At 37.5% G+C, this 22,943-nt stretch overlaps 1 protein-coding gene across 1 annotated transcript in view; it reads right to left on the bottom strand.

Moving 5' to 3' along the window:
* Positions 1-22,943, bottom strand: part of PLCXD3 (phosphatidylinositol specific phospholipase C X domain containing 3) — a 73,804-nt gene that overhangs the window by 10,813 nt on the left and 40,048 nt on the right. Inside the window, exon 2 of the mRNA XM_015820093.1 lies at positions 14,873-15,581. Within this exon, the coding sequence (XP_015675579.1) occupies positions 14,873-15,581 (709 nt within the window). The remainder of the gene's footprint in view (positions 1-14,872; positions 15,582-22,943) is intronic.

Raw genomic sequence — 22,943 nt, 5'->3', positions numbered from 1 at the left:
TTACCATTTAGTTGGCCAATAAGCTGGGGATCAAACTTTCTACGAAAGCAAGAAAGTTTCCCAACTATGGCATCTCTAAGAGCTGAATCCTATAACCATCTGCTGGGCTTCAACATGCCTTATCTAGCTTTCTTCTCCCAGCAGGACCTAACCATGGGAGGATTTTCACTGCTATGTGGGCACTGCACTGCACATCTGGACTTGGCTTCATCTCTAATCCCCAATTATTTTGAATTAACAGTGTGTATAGAGGTAACTTCCTGGTATCTGAGGAAGGGAAATATTCCATAACTTATATGGATAAGTATTCCATAACTTATCTAATGATCAAATTGATCATTGCTGGGTGATAGACAAATTGCACACTACGCCAACAATTTGGAAGAGAACTCTGGTTATTTTTTTATGAATGAGAATGAAAATCATAGTAACAGAATGTTTAATTTCTGAACAAAGGAAAATTATAAAAATAAAGGTAACATTTCACTTTCAAATTTAATGTTAAACAGTATGAGAATTTATTTATTTATGAGTGTTCTCCTATTTATTTCTTTTTTCAAGTCAATTTAAAAAAAACCTTTGATTACCTTGGAATTCATTGTCCACAGAACTAGGGAAAAAAGCAAGTTTATTTCTTCCAAATAAACAAGATGCCAGTCACCTGCTTTATTTTTCTGTTAAGTAAAGGAGGTAGATGGATGGATACCAGAATGGATGAAAGCTAAATATTCTGAAAAGAAAACTTTTTGAAGGAGTCTGGAGTACAGATCTTGCAATACTTTGTGTTACACATTAGGACAGAAAAAAAAACAGTTTCTGCATGAAGTCCAAAATGTACCAATGGTTGAACAAAAAATGAAAGCGGCCTAGTCACCAAGAGCTGTTGTATTTCCTGGATATTTGGTTGCAAAGAACTTCCTTATGTGCTGTCAGGCAACCTCAAAGGACATCAAGTAAGGGTGAGCTTATTGAAATCTTTTCCTCTCTTTGAGAGTCATAACCTTCTTAACTGACCAGAAAAATCCTCTCTTCCACCTTTCAAGGATAGAGAAGTAAAGCACTAAAGCCCTTGAAGGAACATTCTGAATTCTGCCAAGGACCACCAGGCAACCACACACTTATCAGTGAGGAGTATAGGTGTCCTAGCACTTGCTCTAATTGGCTGGTTTGAATGAATTAGTCTCTGCTCCAGTAGAAAAGCCTCTTTGCCACCTGTTTGTATTTAACCTCATAAGAGGAGAAGATTTCATAAGGACCAGCTGGGATCATTTGCTGCTAGAGCCCATCAGGATTGGAAGATGATTTGGAGATGCATTTTTTTGGATCTTACTCAAGAGGCAACATGGCAGCCATTTTTGAAAACAGATGCAGTTGCTTTAAGGAGCTAAGTTATTAAAGTTATTGCAACTGTTAAAGTTGCTGCTCTTTTTTTCAGATTTGAGCAGAAGCTTTAAAAATGATGGGCTGCTTTAAAGAACAGCAAGGAAAAGTTATACTTAATTTGGACGTGAGACTTTTTTCCCCCAAATTATTTTTGAACCCTGCATAGCCTTACTGATTCCATGAATGAGGCACAGTAATGAGTGGCAAGGATTCTGTTTCTTGTACTTATTTGGACCAAGATTGGTATCGTAGATGGCAATCATCTTATTGGTATGATGATGATGATGATGATGATGATGAGGAGGAGGAGGAGGAGGAGGAGGAGGAGGAGGAGGAGGAAGAAGAAGATTATCATTCTATTGCTTTGCATGTACACTGAGAGCTTCCTCACTGGAGACAAATGCCTTGTGTGTCTAATCACACTTGACCAAATAAAGTATTCAATTCTATTCAATCAGACCCTTGGAACAGGACTGTGTTTGCAATGGAATACTGATTTGATACCATCTGATCTGTGTTGGGTTCTCTATAGTTGCCTATGGAGACAACTATAGTTACATTAGCAATATTACAAACTTGAATTACAATCCTAAGGAATTATAGTTGTAGAACATATGTTGTGAGAACTTTTATTGTCTCAGGATATTCCTTAAGGCTCCACATTCTGTTTCTATCACTTCCTTTGTTTTTTGTTATCTTTTTAACACTTTCTTCCCTCTCTCCAAACTTGTTGTAGGAGGGAGGGAGGAACTATTACTGAACTTGAACAGATGACTTGGAAAAGAGTTTCTCAGTTTCAGGCTGGAAAAAATGGGGCAATACAAAATATCAGTCCTTAATCAGTGCTGTCCAGGAAATGTTCTTGCATTTTTTCCTACTGGTTCATTTCTTTTTTAATTTGTTGAGTTAAATTGTTTCAAAGGCAAAGAGAATTTTGGACCCGGATGTTGTAGATTGTTGTTGTGCAAGTTCAGTGGCAAGCTGAACAAGGAACATGTGTGAGTGATTCATCCTTCATTGGCCAATACTCTCTAGTTTCCTCTGCTTCCATTAAATCCAAAAAAGTAGATTCTATGAGTGAATGCCTTCCATTAGGTTCTTGAGCCTAAATTCCCATCATTAAATCCTATTATAGTTCCACAATAAAGTATAGGCTTTTAAATCAAGAGCTAAGATCATGGCTGGAGGCTACCTTTCTGTATATAGCATTCATTTTACACATGCTTTATTTACACAATGCCATAATACAAGCAGAGCACTTTCTATACTCTGAGAATTAGTAATGCATTGAAATATCCCTCTGTGGTTGAATGCATTCCATTTGACAGAATATTTAATGAATAACTGAACCTAGGAGACAAAGTAATAGGGTTAACCATGTGGCAGTGAAATGGATTGCTCTTGTGAAAATTCAGGAAACCAAAATTCGATAGTTAGCTCAGGGACCAATGCAACATGTGTCACTGAGCAATAAAAAGATTCATAAAGGAGCAATAGAGGAAAAATGAGGAATCATATTTTGCACAGTTACATTAGCCCCAGGTGGAGCTTTCGTTCCATCACCACTGCAGTAACTGATTCTTAACTATACTTGAACTTGTTGCTACTTCTCTCTNCCCTCCCTCTCTCTCTCTCTCTCTCTCTCTCTGTCTGTCTATCTCTCATTCTCTCTCTCTTTAGTCTATACAGGGATTATGGTTACTGATGTCTAGCATATTTTTATGAAGAAAAACTAATCCACTTATTCTTGTTATAGAGCTACACATGGACAGGCCACTGTTCGAACCATATTAATAGGACAAGCAGAAAATAATTCAACCAAACTCTTGTAAACATGCATGTGTAAGATCATGTTAGGTATCCTATATCACTGTACTTTCATGAAAATTGCCTTTAGAGACCCCCTCCATTCATAGCGTTTTTTATTTAATATGTTCTCATTCTAAGGGTTTTTTCCATTAAAATATGAGTAATCTTACATACCAAATCACATGGACTCGGAAACAGATACATTAACATGACATGCTTCTGACGCCATGCAACGAAGTCACATCAAATTAGACAATTGACTTAATCTCTGAAAATTCCAAGCTAATGCCCATCCAAAGAGGTGAGGGATCTCAAGTTTGTTGAGATCATCCTCTGATTTCAGTTGTTCCTTGCAAACTAAGAGGTTTTTGGCCTCTCATATGCCTGCAAGATCGCAATAAGGGAACTCTCCTGTACCTGTATTAGACACTTTCAGGTGTTTCACTTGCCACAATGCAAGATCTAGTGTGACTGCTAAATCTTCCATCATATATTATAGGAATGCTATTGAGAAACTTTGCAATGCAAAACTGCAGCAGTTCTCTCTTATTGCCAACCATCATGTAGTCTTTAAAGGTAGTCCTCAACTTACAACCACAATTGGGACAGATTTTCCATTGCTAAGCAAGGTGGTTGTGAAGTGAGTCACAACCTCTCGTTCCAATCTCTCGTTGATTGGAAATATTTAAGCACCACTGGACAACATATCTCAGCTGCAGGCTGCACTGCATCTCCTGTACAGAACCAGGAGTTAGTTTGACCTCCAGTCTCAAATAATTCTATAATTTTATATAATTAAGAAGTGCCCTTTTCTCTAATGCTTGATCCCTTATTTTGAAGGTATAGCCACTCTGAATCTGGACACAAGCAATAATACAACTGGAAATACAGCATTTCCTTGCTATTCAGAGCAAGTCTGAAAGATGCACTTGGCTTGATGACTAATTAGCTAGACATGGAAATATTTCCTGGTTCTCAGAACTGGGCCTTGTACTTCATATCTTAGTTCCATTGGGCAAATGAAAACTATAAGAATTTCCAAGAAGCCTCTTGTTGCCAGTAGCAATATTTATCGGTTTGTTTATTTATAACAGGGACTCTGGCCACCAAACAAGGACTAAAATAGGAACCAGAAGAAAAGTTATCCCTTTCATTTAACCCTGCTCTGAGTAAAACAACAACAGAGCACTGAATGAATCTAAGTACCTGAATAAACAGGATTCTGCAGTTTCCCTCTTTAGGGTTCAAAGCTAGCAATGGTGCAACTACAGCCTGACTTAAAATCTAGAAAACTTCCTCCCCTCCAAAAAAATAAAAATAAAATCATGGACAAGTGGCAAGTAATGAGGGTAACAACAATCCCTTATTGATCTCCCAATCTGATTTGACCATGCTGAGAACCTCACTGAACTGTGTAACATCCTTTATATCAGGGGGCTTCAAACTTGGCAACTTTAAAACTTGTGGACTTCAACTCCCAGAATTCTTCCCCCAGCCCTGGCTGGCTGAGGAATTCTGGGAGTTGAAGTCCACAAGTCTTAAAGTTGCCAAGTTTGAAGACCCCTGCTTTATATTATTCTTAAATACACTTTACAGTTAATAGATGTTTATTACATAATTTTTACTTTAATAAGGGTGGAGCGCAGGAAAAGTTCATTTTTATTTAGTGAAATAATTAAATTGGTATGTTTTATTTGTTAAACTAATCTGTGATCCCAAATAATATATGAGATTATCATCCAAGAGGAAGCATTCCTCCCTTGTTGTTAGTTGCCAAGTCGTGTCTGACCCATCGCGACCCCATGGACAATGTTCCTCCAGGCCTTCCTGTCCTCTACCATCTTCTGGAGTCCATTTAAGCTCATGCCTACTGCTTCAATGACTCCATCCAGCCACCTCATTCTCTGTCGTCCCCTTCTTCTATTGCCCTCCTTCCTTAATAAGACCATTAGGTCTTAGGATCTAAAATTACCTAGCTTTATGGTGGCCACTTCAACTTGTATTATCGTTTCTGAATGGCAAAAATGAGCTGTTGCTTGACAATATGAGGGATTAAAACAGATTTGGGATGCCTTTGTATATGAAACTTGTACACTAGAGCTATCTGCTCAGAACTGCAAAACACCAAATGACCATTAGATGGCAGTAAAAACTAGTTTGACTGTGTCTTTTCTGCTATCTAGTGGTCACTCAGATTTCTTCAGTTCCATTTGGTAATCTTAACCTACAAGATAAAATAAAGTGCTGATACTGATTATTATTCTGTAAGTTCAATCACGGCAAAAAGAAGAGAAAAGGCTAAGATGTAATCTAAAGATAGTTGAAATTCTAGACACAGGTCTTCAGAAAGACTGTAAAATATTCTCCCAGAAGATTTTGCTGAAATAAAAGTTAGTTTTTTCAAAGTAAAAGTTGATTAGTGATTAATGGGTTAGTGACAATAAGTACAACTCCAACCATTACCTCCACAGGAAATCCCATACAGATAGTCCTTGACTTATGACAAGAATTGAGTGCAAAATTTCTGTTAAAGTGAGAGATTTGTTAAGTGAGTTTTGCCCCATTTTATTATCTTTCTTGCCACAGTTGTTAAGTGAATCACTGCAGTCGATAAGTTAGTAACCCGGTTGTTAAGTGAATCTGGCTTCCCCATTGACTTTGCTTGCCAAAAGGTTGCAAAAGCTGATCACATGACTTTGGGACACAGCAACGGTCATAAGTATGAACCAGTTCCCAAACATCTGAATTTTGATCACACGATCATGGGGATTCTATAAGGGTCATAACTATGAAAAATGGTCATAAGTCACTCTTTTCAGTGCTGTTGTAACTTTGAACAGTCACTAAATGAACTGTTGTAAGTCAAGGACTACCTGTATTAAGGTTCCACTGTGAACTTACGTTGGTGATTTCCAGTTTATGTTGCCTTGGATAGTAAATGCTTTATATTACACATTACTGTAATTACTTCAAGGCATGGAAGGCAAGGTTTGTCTTGGATTAAGCTCTGAGTCTTGGAAAACAAAAGAATTGACCTGACTGACCTCCAAGGCTCTAAATTGCTCTTCCCAATCAGTTTTGCTTCACTCTTTAAACCCACTTTATCAAGCAACGGTATATTCTGCATGACAGTTGCTTAGCTACCAGAACTCTTGCTTCAACAACTCTACAATTTTTAAATCTCACCAAGGGTCAAAGTCTATTGAATGACCCTTCCATCATTTTAAACCCATCCATTGGTATACATGTTCATTATTCTACCAGATCAATCAAGAAGACTGGAGAAGACATGTTACAATAGAGGGTCTATATATTTCAGTCCAAGCATTAAGATGTCTGTCTGTCTGTCTGTATTGACAAGATTATCACTGTCATTGTCTTGTCCAATACATTAAAAACAATAAAATACAGATAGCCCTCAACTTACAACAGTTTGAAGTTATAACAACACAGAAAAAAGTGACTTATGATCGTTGTTCACACTTATGACCGTTGCAGCATCCCTGTGATCACTTAATCAAAATTCAGACGCTTGGCAACTGACTCATATTTATGACTGTCCCAGAGTCATGTGATCACCCTTTGCGATCTTCTGACAATCAAAGTCAATGGGGAAGCCAGGTTCACTTGACAAATGTGTTACTAACTTTTTTTTTAAAAAAAAAATATTTATTCCTTTTTCACTATACAACAAAAATAAAAATGAAAAAAATACATTTTTCCCTTAACAGAACTGTGTTATACATCTCATATATATTATTTACAATTTATTTACATTGGTAATCATATCTTTTTCTTTCTCTGTTCTAGCCAATCATAACATTTGTTCCATATTTCATAAAATTCTGTTGCCTCCTTGTGTTTTAATTCTAGCATAAGTTAACTAACTTAACGACTGCAGTGATTCATTTAACACTGTGGCAAGAAAAGTTGTAACATGGGACAAAACTCACTTAACCACTTTCTCACTTAGCAACAGAATCTTTGGGCTCAACTGTGGGTTGTAACTAGAGGACTACCTCTAACAAAATTGTCATCTCTTGAAAAAACAACAAAAACCAATCAGAACAATAAGGAAGTTATTGGATTGCATGCTGCTGCTTGAAATAAAAAAGTTTACAGTTTCCTTCCATGGAAAAAAAAATTAAACAGTGCTTTGGTTTCATTTGAATGGGTTTAGCCTCTCAAAACCTCAATGAGACCTTATCATTTGTTTTTCATTGGAAGAAAAAAATGAGACCAGAACAGCCAACTCTGGAGAAATCATATCAGCCACTCTGTATGTGAGACACGAATGCAATGAAGCAAAGCTGAAAGATTATTTTAATACTGTAATATGCCTGCTGTATATTTGTGGTTGATATTCTCTCCGTAGTAGCATCGAATCGTGTGTGTGTGTGTGTGTGTGTGTGTGTGTGTGTGTGTGTGTGTGTGTGTGTGTGTACCTTTCAGACGTGTCTATTCTCTGAATACTATTTATCTACGGATGACACGATCGAAAGACCGAAATATTCTTAACCGTAATTAACCGAACGGATAGGAAACGATAATAATTTCGTCATACATTTTAATTCTACGGGATTTATATACGTTCAGTAAAGGACTCATACTATATTAATATCGGTTGGTTAAGTATTCTATTCTTTAAATTAGTCAATTTCTGGCCTTAACCAGAAGCCTTGTTCAAATTGAAGTCCACACACTCTTAAGTGGACAATGGGTTATAGCACCACCTGGCTACATATCACTGCATTCTTTTGAATTCCATTCTTCTGCTCATCAATCTCATGGAAATGTGGATTTTTCAATGTTTTCTTGTAATGTACAGTGCCAGAAATCCCATTTCTGTGATAAACACTGTACATAAGCCAGCAAGATAATGATAAAATTCATATATATATATTTTGTAGATAGTGTATGCTCATTATAGTTTATAGCATCATAGAATCATGGGACTGAAAGGGACCCTCGAGGTCTTCTAATCCAACCCCCCTGCCCATGACAGCATCCCTTGTACCATCCCAGACAAATAGTTGTCCAATCTTTTCTTGGAAACCTCCAGCAATGGAGTGCCCACAATTCTAAGAGCCAAGCTGTTCCATTTATTAATCATTCTCACTGTCAAGAAATTCCTCATTTCCAGGTTGAATCTCTGACCCGCTTCCACCTGTTGGTTCTTGTCCTGCCTTCAGAATAAATAGAATAAATCAACACCCTCTTCCCTGTGACAGCCCATCAAGTATTGGAATGCTGCTATGAATTCAGCCAACTGCATCCTATGCAACCAATTATGCTTGAGCAACCCATGGTTTAATGCATTGCATTGTTTCAATACAGTTATCTCAAAAGAGACTTAAAGGTCTCTTTTTTCTTCAAAAGGCAACTGGACTGTTTTTTTCCTTGAGCAACAAGAAGAAAACGTTTCACTTCTTATCCACAAAAACTCATCAGTTCTGATGGCCAGAGGAATGGAAGGATTGATACTGGCAGTTGATATTGCATGCTGGGGAGATGGAAGGATGGGATAGGAAGAATAGGAAGGGGGAAAAAGCACCTTTGAGACAACTATGACCTGGATAACTGAGAATCTCCAGAGTTTCAATACAGTTATTTCTAACACTTTAGATTAAGATCTTTATGCAAGCAACTCTCAAGTATTCCATCTTTGGGTAAGATCATCAATAATGCCCTTGTCTTAGGGCTCCAGTTGCACTTGAATGAAATTGACTATCCAGTTCAAAGTATAAGGATCATATGATGCCTCTACTGAAACATTTGCACTGGCTAACAACTTTCCAGACACAAATGGCCTGACTATGTAAGATAATGTGTCTCCTATTGTGAACTTCTTTGGTCATGCAGATCAGCAGCAGCAGCAGCATTTAGAACAGGGGTTTCAAACTGCCGGCCCATGGGCCGGATGCGTCACGCCAAAACTGCGCCCACCCATTGCCGGCAATGGAAAAAAAGTCACGATACGTCGCAAGTTTCACACCCGTGATTTAGAAGGTGAACATCCATCCAGAAGCTTGGGAAAGGGTCTTCTCCTGGGTGGCTTTCAGGCCATGACATGCTTTGCCCAGAAAATTATGCTTGGCTACCCTTCTCCAATAATTACAAAAATGGCAAAAGAAAAAAAGAACCTTCAAATGCTTATATTTATTTTTATAAATACTTATATTTATACTTCAGATCATTACTGGATGTTTCTAAGAAGAGACTGGACAACCACTTGTCTGAAATGGTATAGTGTCTCCTACTTGAGGGGGGGATTTGACTAAAAGACCTCCAAGGTCCCAGCTCTATTCTGATTGACTTAATCTCTTTCCACTTTGCCAAGCTTTTGACTGTTAATTGATTTGAAGTTTAATTCTGATTTACCTTGCATTGATTTTACTGTTATGCTTTATGTTTTGCATTAATTGTTATAGGTCACCTGGATAGCTTCATAAGCTGAAAGGCAGACTACACATTAATGAAATTTCATTCATTTCAAACAATTAGCAGAAGCCTTTCTTAGGCCTTTGGTTGTTTCAAATAATTAGTAGATGCCTTTCTTATTATTTTTTTCCTTACTCCACAAATAATTTATTATTTCTTGAAATAATTCTGTATTAAGCTTTTATATAACACTATACAATTCATAATTAACTCAAGGATTGAAAATCTACATCAGGGGTAGTCAACCTTGGCTCTTTTATGACTCGTAGACTTCAACTCCCAGAATTCCTGAGCCAGCTAAGCTGGCTCAGGAATTCTGAGAGTTGAAGTCCACGAGTCATAAAAGAGCCAAGGTTGACTATCCCTGATCTACATATATCAGATCCTCCTAACCAATCATTTTAGAAATGAATTTTCTTGCCTGAAATGTTTATGTTTTTGCTAATATTTCAAAAGACATTGGACAAGAACACTGAGGTCTTGTGAAATTCTACATGTTGTGAGATTTGGCCTGTTTTTTAAGAATTGTATTCTTATTTTTGAATCCTGGCTTCCCCGTTGGGAGAGGTGGTTTCATGGAAGGCAAAGCACCTTAAGAGTATTGCATTACCAAATCAGTTAAGACTGTGATTTCTCCATATTTGTTATGGAAATTAAGAAAGGGAAGGTAAAATGCAGGTACCTGACTCAAACCGGCCAGTCATTTTTTGTCAGTTGTGAGGTATATAATACAGGTAGTCCTCGAGGGTCCGTGACAATTTGCCACAGCCAACTCATCACGGCCAACTTGCTGCAGGACCACTCGCCATGGCCAACTTGTCACAGGAAAAGTTACACTAATATCAAAGAAATGGTGGAATAGAATCATTAATAAAGGATGCAAAAGGAGGGACAGAATGAAATGTGAATGGCAAAACTTAAAATAATTTTTTATTTATTTTAAATAGGTAAATAGAATTATTAAATTGTCCCTCCATGAGTTGCCCCCTGATGAGTTGGCTGTGGCGAGTTGTCCCATTCCCAGTCCTTGACTTACAACCATTCATTTAGTAACCATTCAACGATATATAAATGATTTATGACCAGTTTGCATGTTTACAACTGCTGCAGTATCCCTATGTCACGTGATCAATATTCAGGCACTTGGCAACAGGCATGCATTTAGGATGGCTGCACTGCCTCGGGGTCATGTGATCACCATTTGCAATCTTCCTTGTTGCGTTCTGACAAGCAAAGTCAAATTAGCTCAACAACCACACAACTAAAGTGATTCCCTTAACAACCATGGGGAAAAAAATAACAAATGGGGTTTGACTCACTTAAAAATTGCCTTGCTTAGCAACAGAAAGGTTGGCCTCGGTTTTGGTCAAAAGTTGAGGAGTATCTGTATTAAGCCAGGTTACCTTTGGGGACATGGAGAAAGGAAGATTTGGAGGAAACTCCTCCTGTTTGTGCATGACAACTGATATTTTTGATATCACTCTTCCTTCAAATTAGGAGATCCTTGACAATTGGTATCAATAACAGAACCCTGAAGTGAACATTATCGGTCCAGAGGAGATACAGTGTATTGGCCATTGAGATGTATTATAGAGGAGTATGGTGAAAATTCACTTCCTTTTATCTTGATTACAGTGATGTTCCTGCATTGTCCATTTGCCGTGGTTCTCAAAGGGGTGAGGTGGGAGAAGAGCACATCCATTTTTCTTCCAGCAAGAAAAGATGATCTGTGCCCTCCTAATTCCAACTGCATTACAGAAATAGCGCTCTGGCAGGTGGGACCGTGCTTGTGCGTCAACACACAGCAGCATCGCACGAGGCTTTGTTATGGGCTTATGCTGCCTGACTATGGAAAAAGCTATCTGCAAAGATCTCAAGACTGGCTGCCTGTATTTCTGCTCTCCGGTAGAACAGCAGGTTACCTAATTCAAATTAATGCAATATTAATGCATTTATGGACAATGAAAACTACTCAAGACAAATACAGTCCCATTAGAATAACTGCCCACTTAAAGAAATTGGTGTATTTTTATCACATCTATGGAAATTAATGATTTCCTACATTAAGACTAACCTCCTGTGCCCATTTACCTGCAAGTATTTCCAGTTATTCTATTTATTTATTTATTTATTTAAGTATATGGCTACTCATAGTAATTGTGTGGGTCTATCAATACATAAAAATGTATTAACAATGCAAAAATAAAAAGAGTAACTTGTCTCTACCCAAAAAAGATCAACAATTAAATACACATAGTGGAGTATGAAAGATACGGTGCACTACAATGTGATCTTAATGCAATTGTTAAATCTGCATAGATTTGCACATACAAAAGAGCATCCTTTTAAAATGGGGAGGACATACCACTTACATGTAGTATATTACATTTTATAAAACTTGTTAGTATTGTAGCAGCTATCATGTCAGAAAAGGTGTGTTTTTCAATAAGCTGAAGCAGTAAACAAAAACAGCAGGTAAAGAATGGAAAGAAAGAGAGGCAGTTTGGTCCAGTGATTAAGGTTCTGGCCTAGAAACCAGGAGACTAGGAATTTTAGTCCCATTTTAGGCATAAAAGGCAGTTGGGTGACCTTGGGCCAGTCATTCTCTCTCCCTCAGCCCAACTCACCTCACAGGGCTGTTGTTATAGGAGGAACATTATGTATGTTCACTGCCTTGAGTTACTTATAAATAATAAAGATGGAATAAAAATCTAATAAATAGATAGTAGGCATAAAAAGAATGCTCTAAAAGAATGACTTTCTTCCACTCCTGTGACTATCCTCCACCCTAATATTTTTCTGTATCTGAAGGCTTAATACAGTAGGAAGAATCTAGAAAGTAGCTACCAGGATTGGTTCCAAACCACTCTAAAATTGCACTAAACCTTGTTCTGCAGAGACATCCAATTCTAAATTTCATTCAAGAGAAGGTTTCTAGGGAAGTCTTCTGTTGATCAGTTGGGGATTTCATATTTCAAGATTGCCTGAAATGAGCAGACCTTTCCCCCCCTAGTTCATGTGTTTTAGAAACAATTTTAATTTATGAGATTTAGATATACAGGCAAGAGCCTGTTAAGTGTAGTCTTAAGGCATTAGGCTGGAAACCAGGAGACCTAGTCGTGTCTTAGGCACTAAGCCAGCTGAGTGACCTTCAGCTAATCATTTTCTCTCAGCAATAGGAAGGAAGCAATGACAAATTACTTCTGAAAAACTTGCCAAGAAAACTGCAGGGACTTGTCCAGCCAGTCTCTGAGAACTGAGGACGCAGTTGAACAGAAGAGGGAGAAACAGATATAGAAGCAATCTGCCTTCATCCACTTGCATAATGGCAACTTCAGTAGATTATTATTTAGTAAAAGAAAACAATTCACTACTGGACAGTTGATCAGTTTGTTTTATTACTAAGATTTCTATGCCATGACTGTAGCGAATTCTGGGTTCCAGGTTAATTTTCTGGTTAGTGAGGACCATTAGGCAAGACTTCCAAATCTTTCCAAAGAACCGACACATTGAAGTCTGTGTGATTTTAAGCACAATGGCTGTGTTTTAAGAATGAGAACGTGTTAGTTCACCTATGAGGCCAATTTACATTTAATGCTAAGCCATATATAATTAATGATTGTAAACACTTATATTGCGACTTAACATTATCTGGGAACTTGACCATTATGGCTTATTCAACAAAGCATGAATAAACAAATCTTGGCTTAGTGTTATGTGCTGTCAGCAATAGTTATGAGGTTCACAGTCCCTCGTACAACTTTCCTGTCACACATCCTTCCTCTTAGTGAACTGGTCTAAATTTCACAAAAACCTAGTATCATTTCAAAAAATAAATGTAAAAAACTAGAGTACATCTAGTAATAAGGACTGAGCGATATTATTCATTGTATTTGGTAAGCACACATGTACTAAGAAGGCAGACACTTGATATAACAATTACTACTGAACAGATCAAAGGTTTTCTGATGATTCATGTACAACCACAGGACTGCCAAGCTGTATTAAAATGAATATACAAACCATTGTTTTCCTCAAGAAATTTTGAAAGCTATATTTCTCTCTTATGGACCAGCATACTAACAGAAATCTTAGTACCTTCACTATCCTAAAGTTTGCAAGACTCCATAATTCCTCATGTAGAAAGAATCCATGACTGAGATGATATGACCTCTGCTTTTATTGCAATTGATCCTCCTAATTCTCCTCCATAAAGTGGAATCTTCTTAAGCCTCTGAGAAACAGAAATTATCTATCCAGTTTCTTCCAATCCAACTCTAAATGTAAATACATTTTACTCAGTTTACTAAAACTTGATATTGTCTAATTATACAGAAAATTTAAATGTAAATGGTCATAATTAATATTCTGGCAGATTGCAATGGCAAACATATATAATATTCATACACATTCAGTGTGGTCTGGGGATACGCAAACATGGTGTTGTTAGTTATGCAATATCCAATTCAGAACAGAACAGAAAAACAGAGTTGGAAGGGAGGTCTTCTAATCCAATCCCCGGCTCAGGCAGGAACACCCTATACCACTTCAGACAAATGGTTATCCAATCTCTTCCTTTCTCTTATTTACTCTGAAGGATCATGGAACTTGGCTAAAGATAGAAGATCCTTCTGTCATCTTTCCTTTCCAAATTTATTTTTCTGTCAAGGAAAAAGGTGAGTCAACTATTTGGGGAACCATTAAAGGCATCCTTGGAACAAATTAAGAGGATAGGAAAGAAGAAGGAGAAAATTAAGGGAGACAGAAGGTGAGAATTCCCACCAATGGAAACCAATTCTCCATACATTTCCATAAGAAATGTGCCAACTCTTTTTCCAATGTTTCCTTTGGAACAGAAGTTGAGCCATTAATTAACTGGTTCAACTTTATAGCATCACAGTCATGTGAGGCCAACTTTCGGTTGGTGGCAGCTTTCATAGGGCATGAAATTCTAATACTTCTAATACTTCCTTTGAGATATAACATGGAAATAATAAGAACTTGGCAATGTGTTCCTTCTTCTACTCATTGTTAATAGATTCAAAGTTGGAAGGGACTTAAGTATTGTTCTTTTGTTAAGATGAGTGCAGGATTTTTGTGTGAATATTTTAGCATTTTTGCAATTATTAATAATAGTTATGGGGAAAGGATTCTCTGCCTTTACTAATAGGAACTAACAGAAGTAAAAGACAAACTGCCATCAATCTGAGACTATCTCAGTATTTGGGCAGGTACTCACCTTTCTGTGATTGTTTCTCTAAGACCACTAGTGACCCCCTTGACCACAGTGCTAGCCTTTGGAGTCAATACCACCTGAGATATAAAAAAAGACCCCTTCTTCCTTCGGTCAATGATCGATGCCTGGAGAAACTGGATCAATTTTTCTGGATCTGTGGTGTTTGCCCAAGGAGCTGGCATCATTTGTCCTGGCCATAGAAATGGGACCTCTAAAGCCACTGGACTGTGATAAAACACCAAAACTTGATAATCCTTCTCCCACAGGTACTGGAGACAGACTTCATGGGCAAAGATGGGCGGGCACATTTTACTCCCAAAAGTGTCTCTGAGCATTTGAACCAGTTTTTCATGGTGGCATTTCTGCATCCCGTAGAAATGGTTGAAGTCCAACAAGACCACTTCTTTAAGATGGTCAGTGAGAAAGGCACTGATCTCCACCAGGCCCTCATTGACTTTGGCACTGAATAAACCATGAGCAAAGTAGAGTTCATTATCAGGGTCTCTAGGCTTTGTGGAAATCCGAAGGTCAAAATACCGTATCCCTGCTCCAAGCTGGCTTGTAAAATTCATTGTCTGTGTTGCAAGCCATTTCCTCATCAGCTTTTTAGCCACAGTTCCAAACACAGAGACAAAATTCTGGACAGTTTCTGGCTGCTCAGGTCCCACTGGAGAGGCCTCATCAATATAGAAGCTAAATGAATCATGAGACCCTAAAGATAATACAAAAGAAAGTTTGAAACAAAATCAGCAAGATTTAAACACCCATACGTGATATCATGTACTCATCAAGATCGCCTAACTATTCCATGAAAATATGCTGAAATTCAAATAACAGTACAATTTACTTAACTGTTTCATATTCAGGTAGATTTGTGGGAAATTCTGTAATTCGTACAATTAATAAAAGAAATGAAAACAACATTTGTGATTAAATGAAGATAAATATGAATATTTTAGAAGCAATTTTAATATACGTAAGAGTATTTTCTTTGATTATATCAGACATGAATGGATGTGTAATATACATATAAGATGCTAGTAGGAGAATATAATATAATAATTTAGGTTATTATGTTCTGACCTGATTTGGATTCAAAATTTCTGTCAGCTATGACACTTACTAAGTCATATCAAACCAATCTCTCTCTCTCTCTCTCTTTCTCCCTCCCTCCCTCCCTCCCTCCCTCCCTCTCTCTCTCCCTCTCCCTCTCCCCCCCTCCCTCTCCCTACTTCTATACCATCTTGAACTCTTAGAAATGCATGCAATGAAATAAGGAATAAACAAATCATTGAGGTAGATTACTTTGCACCATATGAACATTTTTCAGAATAAAGAATAATACTAATACAGAAGATTGACTAGATAGAAAAATGTCTGGATTGATTTCTTAGCTACAATACTATTGCATGTCCTTAAGTAACGTCTGTGCAGAAATTCTCCTGCGTTCTGGCATGGAATATGACTCAGCACTGACAATTGTTTGGTTTTCATCCATAAATCTTAGGTGAGATTGACTAGCTGTTGTTTGATATATTAGTTATACAGGAAATATAGGGGACTGATATTCCTCAGTGTGAACGAGGAACACAAATGATACACCGAAGTGCATAAACACAGCACCTGCTTAAAAGGAATTAGTTTTAAATGTCTGAGGCAACAAGTAGTTGTTCACTGCAACATTTGAGCAGCACATGACTTTACTGAAATCCTAAATTAGTGCTGCAGGTGAACAGAAGGAATATACTGCTGTTACCTCAGTCTCACAGAATGAGATCTATGAAGAGTGTATAATGTTGCTACTATCCTGCAGTTTATTGTCTATTTTTCTACTCTGTTGTTCAGAATGAAGTAAATACCTGATAAATCTATTAAATCTGTACCATGCACAACATCTTAAGAGCACACAATGACTATAAAGTTGGAGAGGGACATTAACCACCAAGTATGCTGGCTGGAAATGTTTAGAATTAGAATTTAAATGTTAGCAGCTTGGCGAAGGCAACTGTATAACTATCATATATGAAAACATACACCCACAGTATATTAGCAGTAGATATACTAGCACACTATTTGAATATGGAAAAATAAAATATCTCAATATCTTGGCAAAGTTAGATCCTCTCCCGTTTTTGAAGGAGAGTTATGCCAAAGAATGAGGGAGATGTAGAACTATACACCTACTCTGAAGAAGGTAAAAATTGCTCAGATTGAAGATTCAGCCAGTCTTTTCTGGGGACATCATCATGATCTCTTTCCTACTCCTTTTGCTTCTTTTTCTCCTCTTTGGTTATACAAAAGAGCATCTGTTTGCTAGTACACCACAAACAGAAGGAAATAGAAGAATGAGCAGCTTCGGGGGACTTAAATAACAAGGAGGCATACTCTATTTAACTGCAGCATTTTTTCTTGGGGAGGGGGAGAGAGAAGAAGGAAGGGGAATCACTGGAACATCATTTCAACCTTGCAATGAGCCTGGCTGTTTGAATCTTGTTCCACAGTGGTCCTGAGCCCTTGTGAATTAGTCTTGATTGCAGCCAAGGTTTATCAGAGACACAATCTAGAATATGATACCAGGCAAACAAAGACATTAACCTCAGGGGAAAATAAATGTGGATCACTGGCAGCAAATGAAATTTCGGTTCTCGTTTCTTCCAAGCCCCCCCCCCCCAAAAGACAGATATTTTTATTATGCCAGATTTCCATTTCAGTATCTCTCATCCCTGTGCTCATGGCTCTATGCTTCATTTACTTCTATCTCAGGGAAGCTTCCATCCTTACTTCAGTGTAAGTGCCCTGAGAGCTGAGAATAAGATTAAGAATAGACATCGCACTTCTAACAATAAAAAAGATTATGTGTTTTCCTCCTAAGGATTGCATTAAGAGTAGAGATGTGAACTTTATAACTCATTCTAGGCTGGGGGGACATTATCTAAATTAGGTAACCACTGATAAGAAGCAAGACAAGCAGCATTCCTGAGCAGTGTGGGGTAGGATCAGTAGGACCCCCATATCTGGGTTTAGTTTCCTATAGTTTCTTGGGGGAAGGCATTTCTCTTCCTCTTGTTTAGATGTCCAGGCGGTAAGAGTCAGTATTCCAGCATGTGCTCAGTCCACACTTGTGGAGTGCATTATTAAGTGTTTTTGTGAAGCCCAGGTTGCCATTCCTTTCTGTTTCTATGTACCCATCCTGCCACATCACACTAAAGGCCAAACATGGAGGGAATCATTCTTTACAGAGTGCCGTGGTGAATGTGAAAAATGCTAAATGGCTACTCTCATCTATTTAGATCTTGGAGAACAAATAACAACTAGTTAGCAAAGACTAGACCAAACCAAACAAAACAAACATCCATGCTATGTCACCAAACCTGAACTCCCAGCACCCTTCATCACTGGGCTTACTGACTAAGGCTGCTAGGAGTTGCCTTCTTTCTCCATGAAAGCAACCTTCCTTGGTAGAAAGGTCTAAATACCTTTCCTCTGTTGAGGGTATCTAGCAGCAAATGCAATCCTTGGATTGAAGAAAAGGTTGAATGACATTCTCTTAGAACTGGGCAAGACCTTATCTGGGATTCTGAACACACACACACAGAGAGAGAGAGAGAGAGAGAGAGATCCATGCTAGTCTGATCCATGCTAGTCTGATCCATGCTAGTCTGAAAAGCACTTGAAATAATTTATGTCATCCAATTATTTTCAACAAATAACAGCAAAAGAAAATAGAACAGAGAACTGGGTATCTCTTTCCAACTATTATTGCAGTTCATTTTATCCAGTTATATGCAACCTATTCAACCTGGTTATATTCTATTTTACTCCACAAGAGCAAGCATTCCAAATATTGGGTATTGACAATATTTATAGGCCATATCAATTCTAACGGTCTTTGGGCTAGAACAAGAAAGCAAATTGAAAATACAAAAGTCAGTAGAAAAGAATTAAAAAACTATAATCATAGGTGACTAAATCAAGCAGAGGCTGAAATCATACTGGAATAATTGTGCTTTAACCCTGTGAAGGACAATCCATGGAATGGAAGCCATTATTGCGAAGCTTTGTTGCCTCATCTACCTCCCATGAATCACACAAGAGGGGCCACCCAGCAGACTTTTGTTAGATGGCTAGACAAGCAGATTCAATTCTGGCAAGGCATTGCCTGATGTATTCTGGTGCTGTACTGTATTCTGTTGCTGTATAGAATAGGGGTCTTCAAACTTGGCCCTTTTATGACTTGTGGACTACAACTCCCAGAATTCCTCAGTCAGCGTGCCTGGCTGAGGAATTTTGGGAGTTGAAGTCCACAAGTCATAAAAGGGCCAAGTTTGAAGACCCCTGGTATAGAGCATTAAAAGTAATGACAAGGTCTCAGATTAAATGAGAAAAAGTACACAAAATAATTCATGTCATTAATAGAAATTTGGTGCTCAAATTTCTTAATAGTCTAGTTTAAGCAATTGGAAAATACCCATGGTGTCATGATGTGTTGGCTGTGCAGTCCACAACTCCTTTATTCCCAGATCTTTCCATATGGGGGAGGTCTGCATGGGATTCTATTCATATTCTTTTGATTGTAATAAGACCTCTTTGCACCCAGGGATCCAGTTAGTTGCATACTCTCCATAATGTGTGAGTAGATTAACACAAATATCTATACAAAATAGAGAACTGCTACCCAAACAACAACTGATGCATAATTGTTATCACAGGACAATGGATCCCTAAAGCAGAGGTTTCCAAGCTTGACAACGTTAAGAGTTGTGGACTTCAACTCCCAGAATTCCTCAGCCAGTCATACTGACTAGGGAATTCTGGGAGTCAAAGGCCATAAGTCTTAAAGTTGCCAAGTTTGGAGACCCCTGCCATAAAGAAAGCAAAAGAACTCTTAAAGTTAAAAGAAACCAGAAAGCAAGATAATATGGAGTAAAGTGGTTGGGACTAGGAAACAGAACTTCATTTCTAGAGAGGAGTAAACAATTTGTAGTATTTCAAGTGTTGTTGCATTATAACTCCCAGCATCCCTCGCCACTCCCCATAACCCTTATGGGTGCTGGGAGATATACAGTAGATCAGCAACAGCTAATGTTAAAACTCCTTAAAGAATCTGGGATATATACCACTGAGCCTAAAGAGAAAATGGTCACAGAGGATGAGAAGGAAAGGAAAGAGATAGAAAGTGCAAAGTCAAGGAAGCAGAGAATTGTAAGGACAAGACCACAAATTTCTGAAGATTATTGGAGGAACCAGAGTAGCAAGACAGAGGCTAGGCTGGAAACAATCCATAATGGAAATATCCCGATGTAAAGTATCAGAAGAAAAATACAATGTAAAATATTTTTCTTTCCTAAACATCTTGGATTTAGGTAAGATTTCTCTAAATCGATGTCTTTCAAACCTGGCAACTTTAAGATGTATGGACTTTAACTCCCAGAATTCCCCAGCTTGAAAAACACTGTTTTAAATGAATGCTCTGCTGATTGTTCCAAGCATAAACTAAGGAAAGAAGATAAAAGGAAGAAACAACAATGGTGTCTAATCTTGTTTCTATGAACAGTAATGACCTTATTCAACAAATCAAGTATTCTAATCTCTCTTGAAGAAAGTGATAAATATGGAATCCTATCATGTAGAACTCCTTGATCACACTGATCCAGAAGATTTCACATTCATGTCTGACATATAGGACCAAATGTACTTTGCAAACTCATTAACAAAACAGGTAGGGCTGTTATAAATGGGGGCCAATCCCATTTACTGCAACTTGTTTTTATTTTTTTCAGTTGCTTTGTCCTCTTTTAAGTGATTCATAAGGATATATTCAAGACAAGACTTTTAATGGTGCAAATGGCATTTAAATTGAATCAGCTATCAGTCAAATGGAAGCATTTATTTAGATGTGTCTATTTGCTCAGCATAAAATGTTTGCACTGCATCATCAAAACAAAAATAAATCAATGGTTAAAAAGCTCATTATTTCTCCCAAATCACATATAAGAAAGAGCAGTGACCTACAGCTAAGCAGTTAATCTGTTTGGAGCTGCCACTGTTGAACTGTGGGGGTTATAAAAACTCATTCTTCAAATAAAGAATGGAAGATCTTGAAAAAATATCTTTGATGGAAGTCATCCTTCCAGGACACATTAATTTGCACTTCCAGGTAGAGATGAGAGATAAATTTATAACCATCTATTCTCCTATGTGTTGGAAAGAAGATTAAACCAGAATTTCATTTCACTTTGGCAAAATTTGTTGTAACCTTTGATCCATTGTTCTCACTGGAATCCTGGATGTCTCCAATAGCTAAAACTGGCTACTCCAACTTATTTTCCAAGCAATCATGTTATTTATATCTTGCATCTAAACTTGTCCAGTGTGTTCTATGGTATGGGGTCTTCAGCTGGTGCAGAATGTCACAGTTAACATGCTGGCTAAACTCAATTACCCTAAATCTTGTTGTTTTCCATTGGATAAGACCATGGCTAGATTCCCACAACATGCTGAAACTCTAAGTAGCCAGCCCTATTTTAGCCAAGATTGAGGTTTTGTACAGACACAAGTTTCTCATCTACTACTTTCCTAGAGTTGATACTTAAGTATAAACTATACTTAAGGTTAGAAAAAAATATCCAAATCCAGGGCTCCAAAGAGATTTGTAGCTTTTCCCTGGAACTTGTCTCATTCGACTTTGAAAATGTTGTAAGTGTTCCAGTAGAAGAAATTATATGTAGTTCAAGTTCGAACTGTTGGATTCTTGATGCTCTCTGGACCTGGTTATTTTCTTGCAGATGTTTCAATAAAATGTTTTTCAGCCTGGTAATGAAATGCTTGCAAAAAACAACCAAATTCAGACAGCATCAAGAGACTAGCTGTAAATGTTAAGGAATGAATTTAGGAATAGATTTCTAAAAGGTTATGAGTCTGGTCCTTCAAAATAACTTTTCCATGTCCATTAATTGCTCAAACATTATAATACTGATGCATCACAGACTTTTATATCAGCCTAGTTCAGTGCTTTGCCTTTGGGTGCTGTTGTCATATAGCCATTAAAATGTTCCTGATTCATATATTTGTTCAACCATGTCCTTCTCCATTGCCCCTTTTATAGGGATTGTTATGCTTTACTTGTACTACCCATTCTACAAGTTAATTCAAGGAGAAAGCTAACTTCTGCTTCATACTTTGACTGTTGATGGAAGATTATATGAAATGTTAAAGAACATGGCTAGATATATTAGTTCTTAATACAAAAAGGTGACTGTGTATGCATATACACATACGTTTGGGAATATATGTGTATAGATATTTTATTCTGGTCAACTAACTGTCATACATTTTTATTTGCTATATATTAAAAGTAACTGCAGAATATTCTATATTATTATTATTATTATTATTATTATTATTATTATTATTATTATTATTATTCTACTAATTATTTTTAAGTTTCTCCAATAAAACATTCTTCCTGTTTTATAATGTAGAATGATATACAAACAAAATTGAATTATGCTCATGTCTGCTAAGAGACTGAGCTATATCAGCTTAGACAGACGTGGATGCTAATGGATATGGGAAGGTGGTTTTTTTTTTCTTTTTTAAAACTGGAAATCCCTATCTTCCAATAACATGGGGTAACAGGACACTCAAAATAAGTAGAGCAAAGAAGTGTAGTGAGAAGCAAAGCGTCTTCCTCAAGGAAAAAACAGTCCAGTTGCCATTTGAAAAAGCACCTTTGAGACTACACCCAAGATCTGGAGAAAGACAAGTTGTGCACAAAACTGAACAAAGATACTACTTTAGATAATCCAAAATTCATTGTATAGTATGTACTATCAAGCCCAAGCCAGAGATGACACTGCAAAATCCAATCAAGTCCAATCCTTTACTTGCTTACACCTAATGAACAGAACCTTATCCACACTTGTCCTTCCAACCAACTAGATATATCCTGCGAGAGTCTAAGATATGGCTACTCTGAACCTCTACCCCTACCCCCACCCCCATTCTGCTTGGGACTGTTCAGTCTCTTAATCTGGATTCTCTTTGGGAAAGCTCCATGTCACCAAAAGCCTCC

The sequence above is a fragment of the Protobothrops mucrosquamatus genome, unplaced genomic scaffold, assembly GCF_001527695.2.
Source record: "Protobothrops mucrosquamatus isolate PMUCROS unplaced genomic scaffold, P.Mucros_1.0 scaffold1061, whole genome shotgun sequence".
NCBI lineage: Eukaryota > Metazoa > Chordata > Lepidosauria > Squamata > Viperidae > Protobothrops > Protobothrops mucrosquamatus.
Note: the sequence above shows the minus strand (reverse complement) of the source record. Positions and strands in the feature narration are given on the sequence as shown.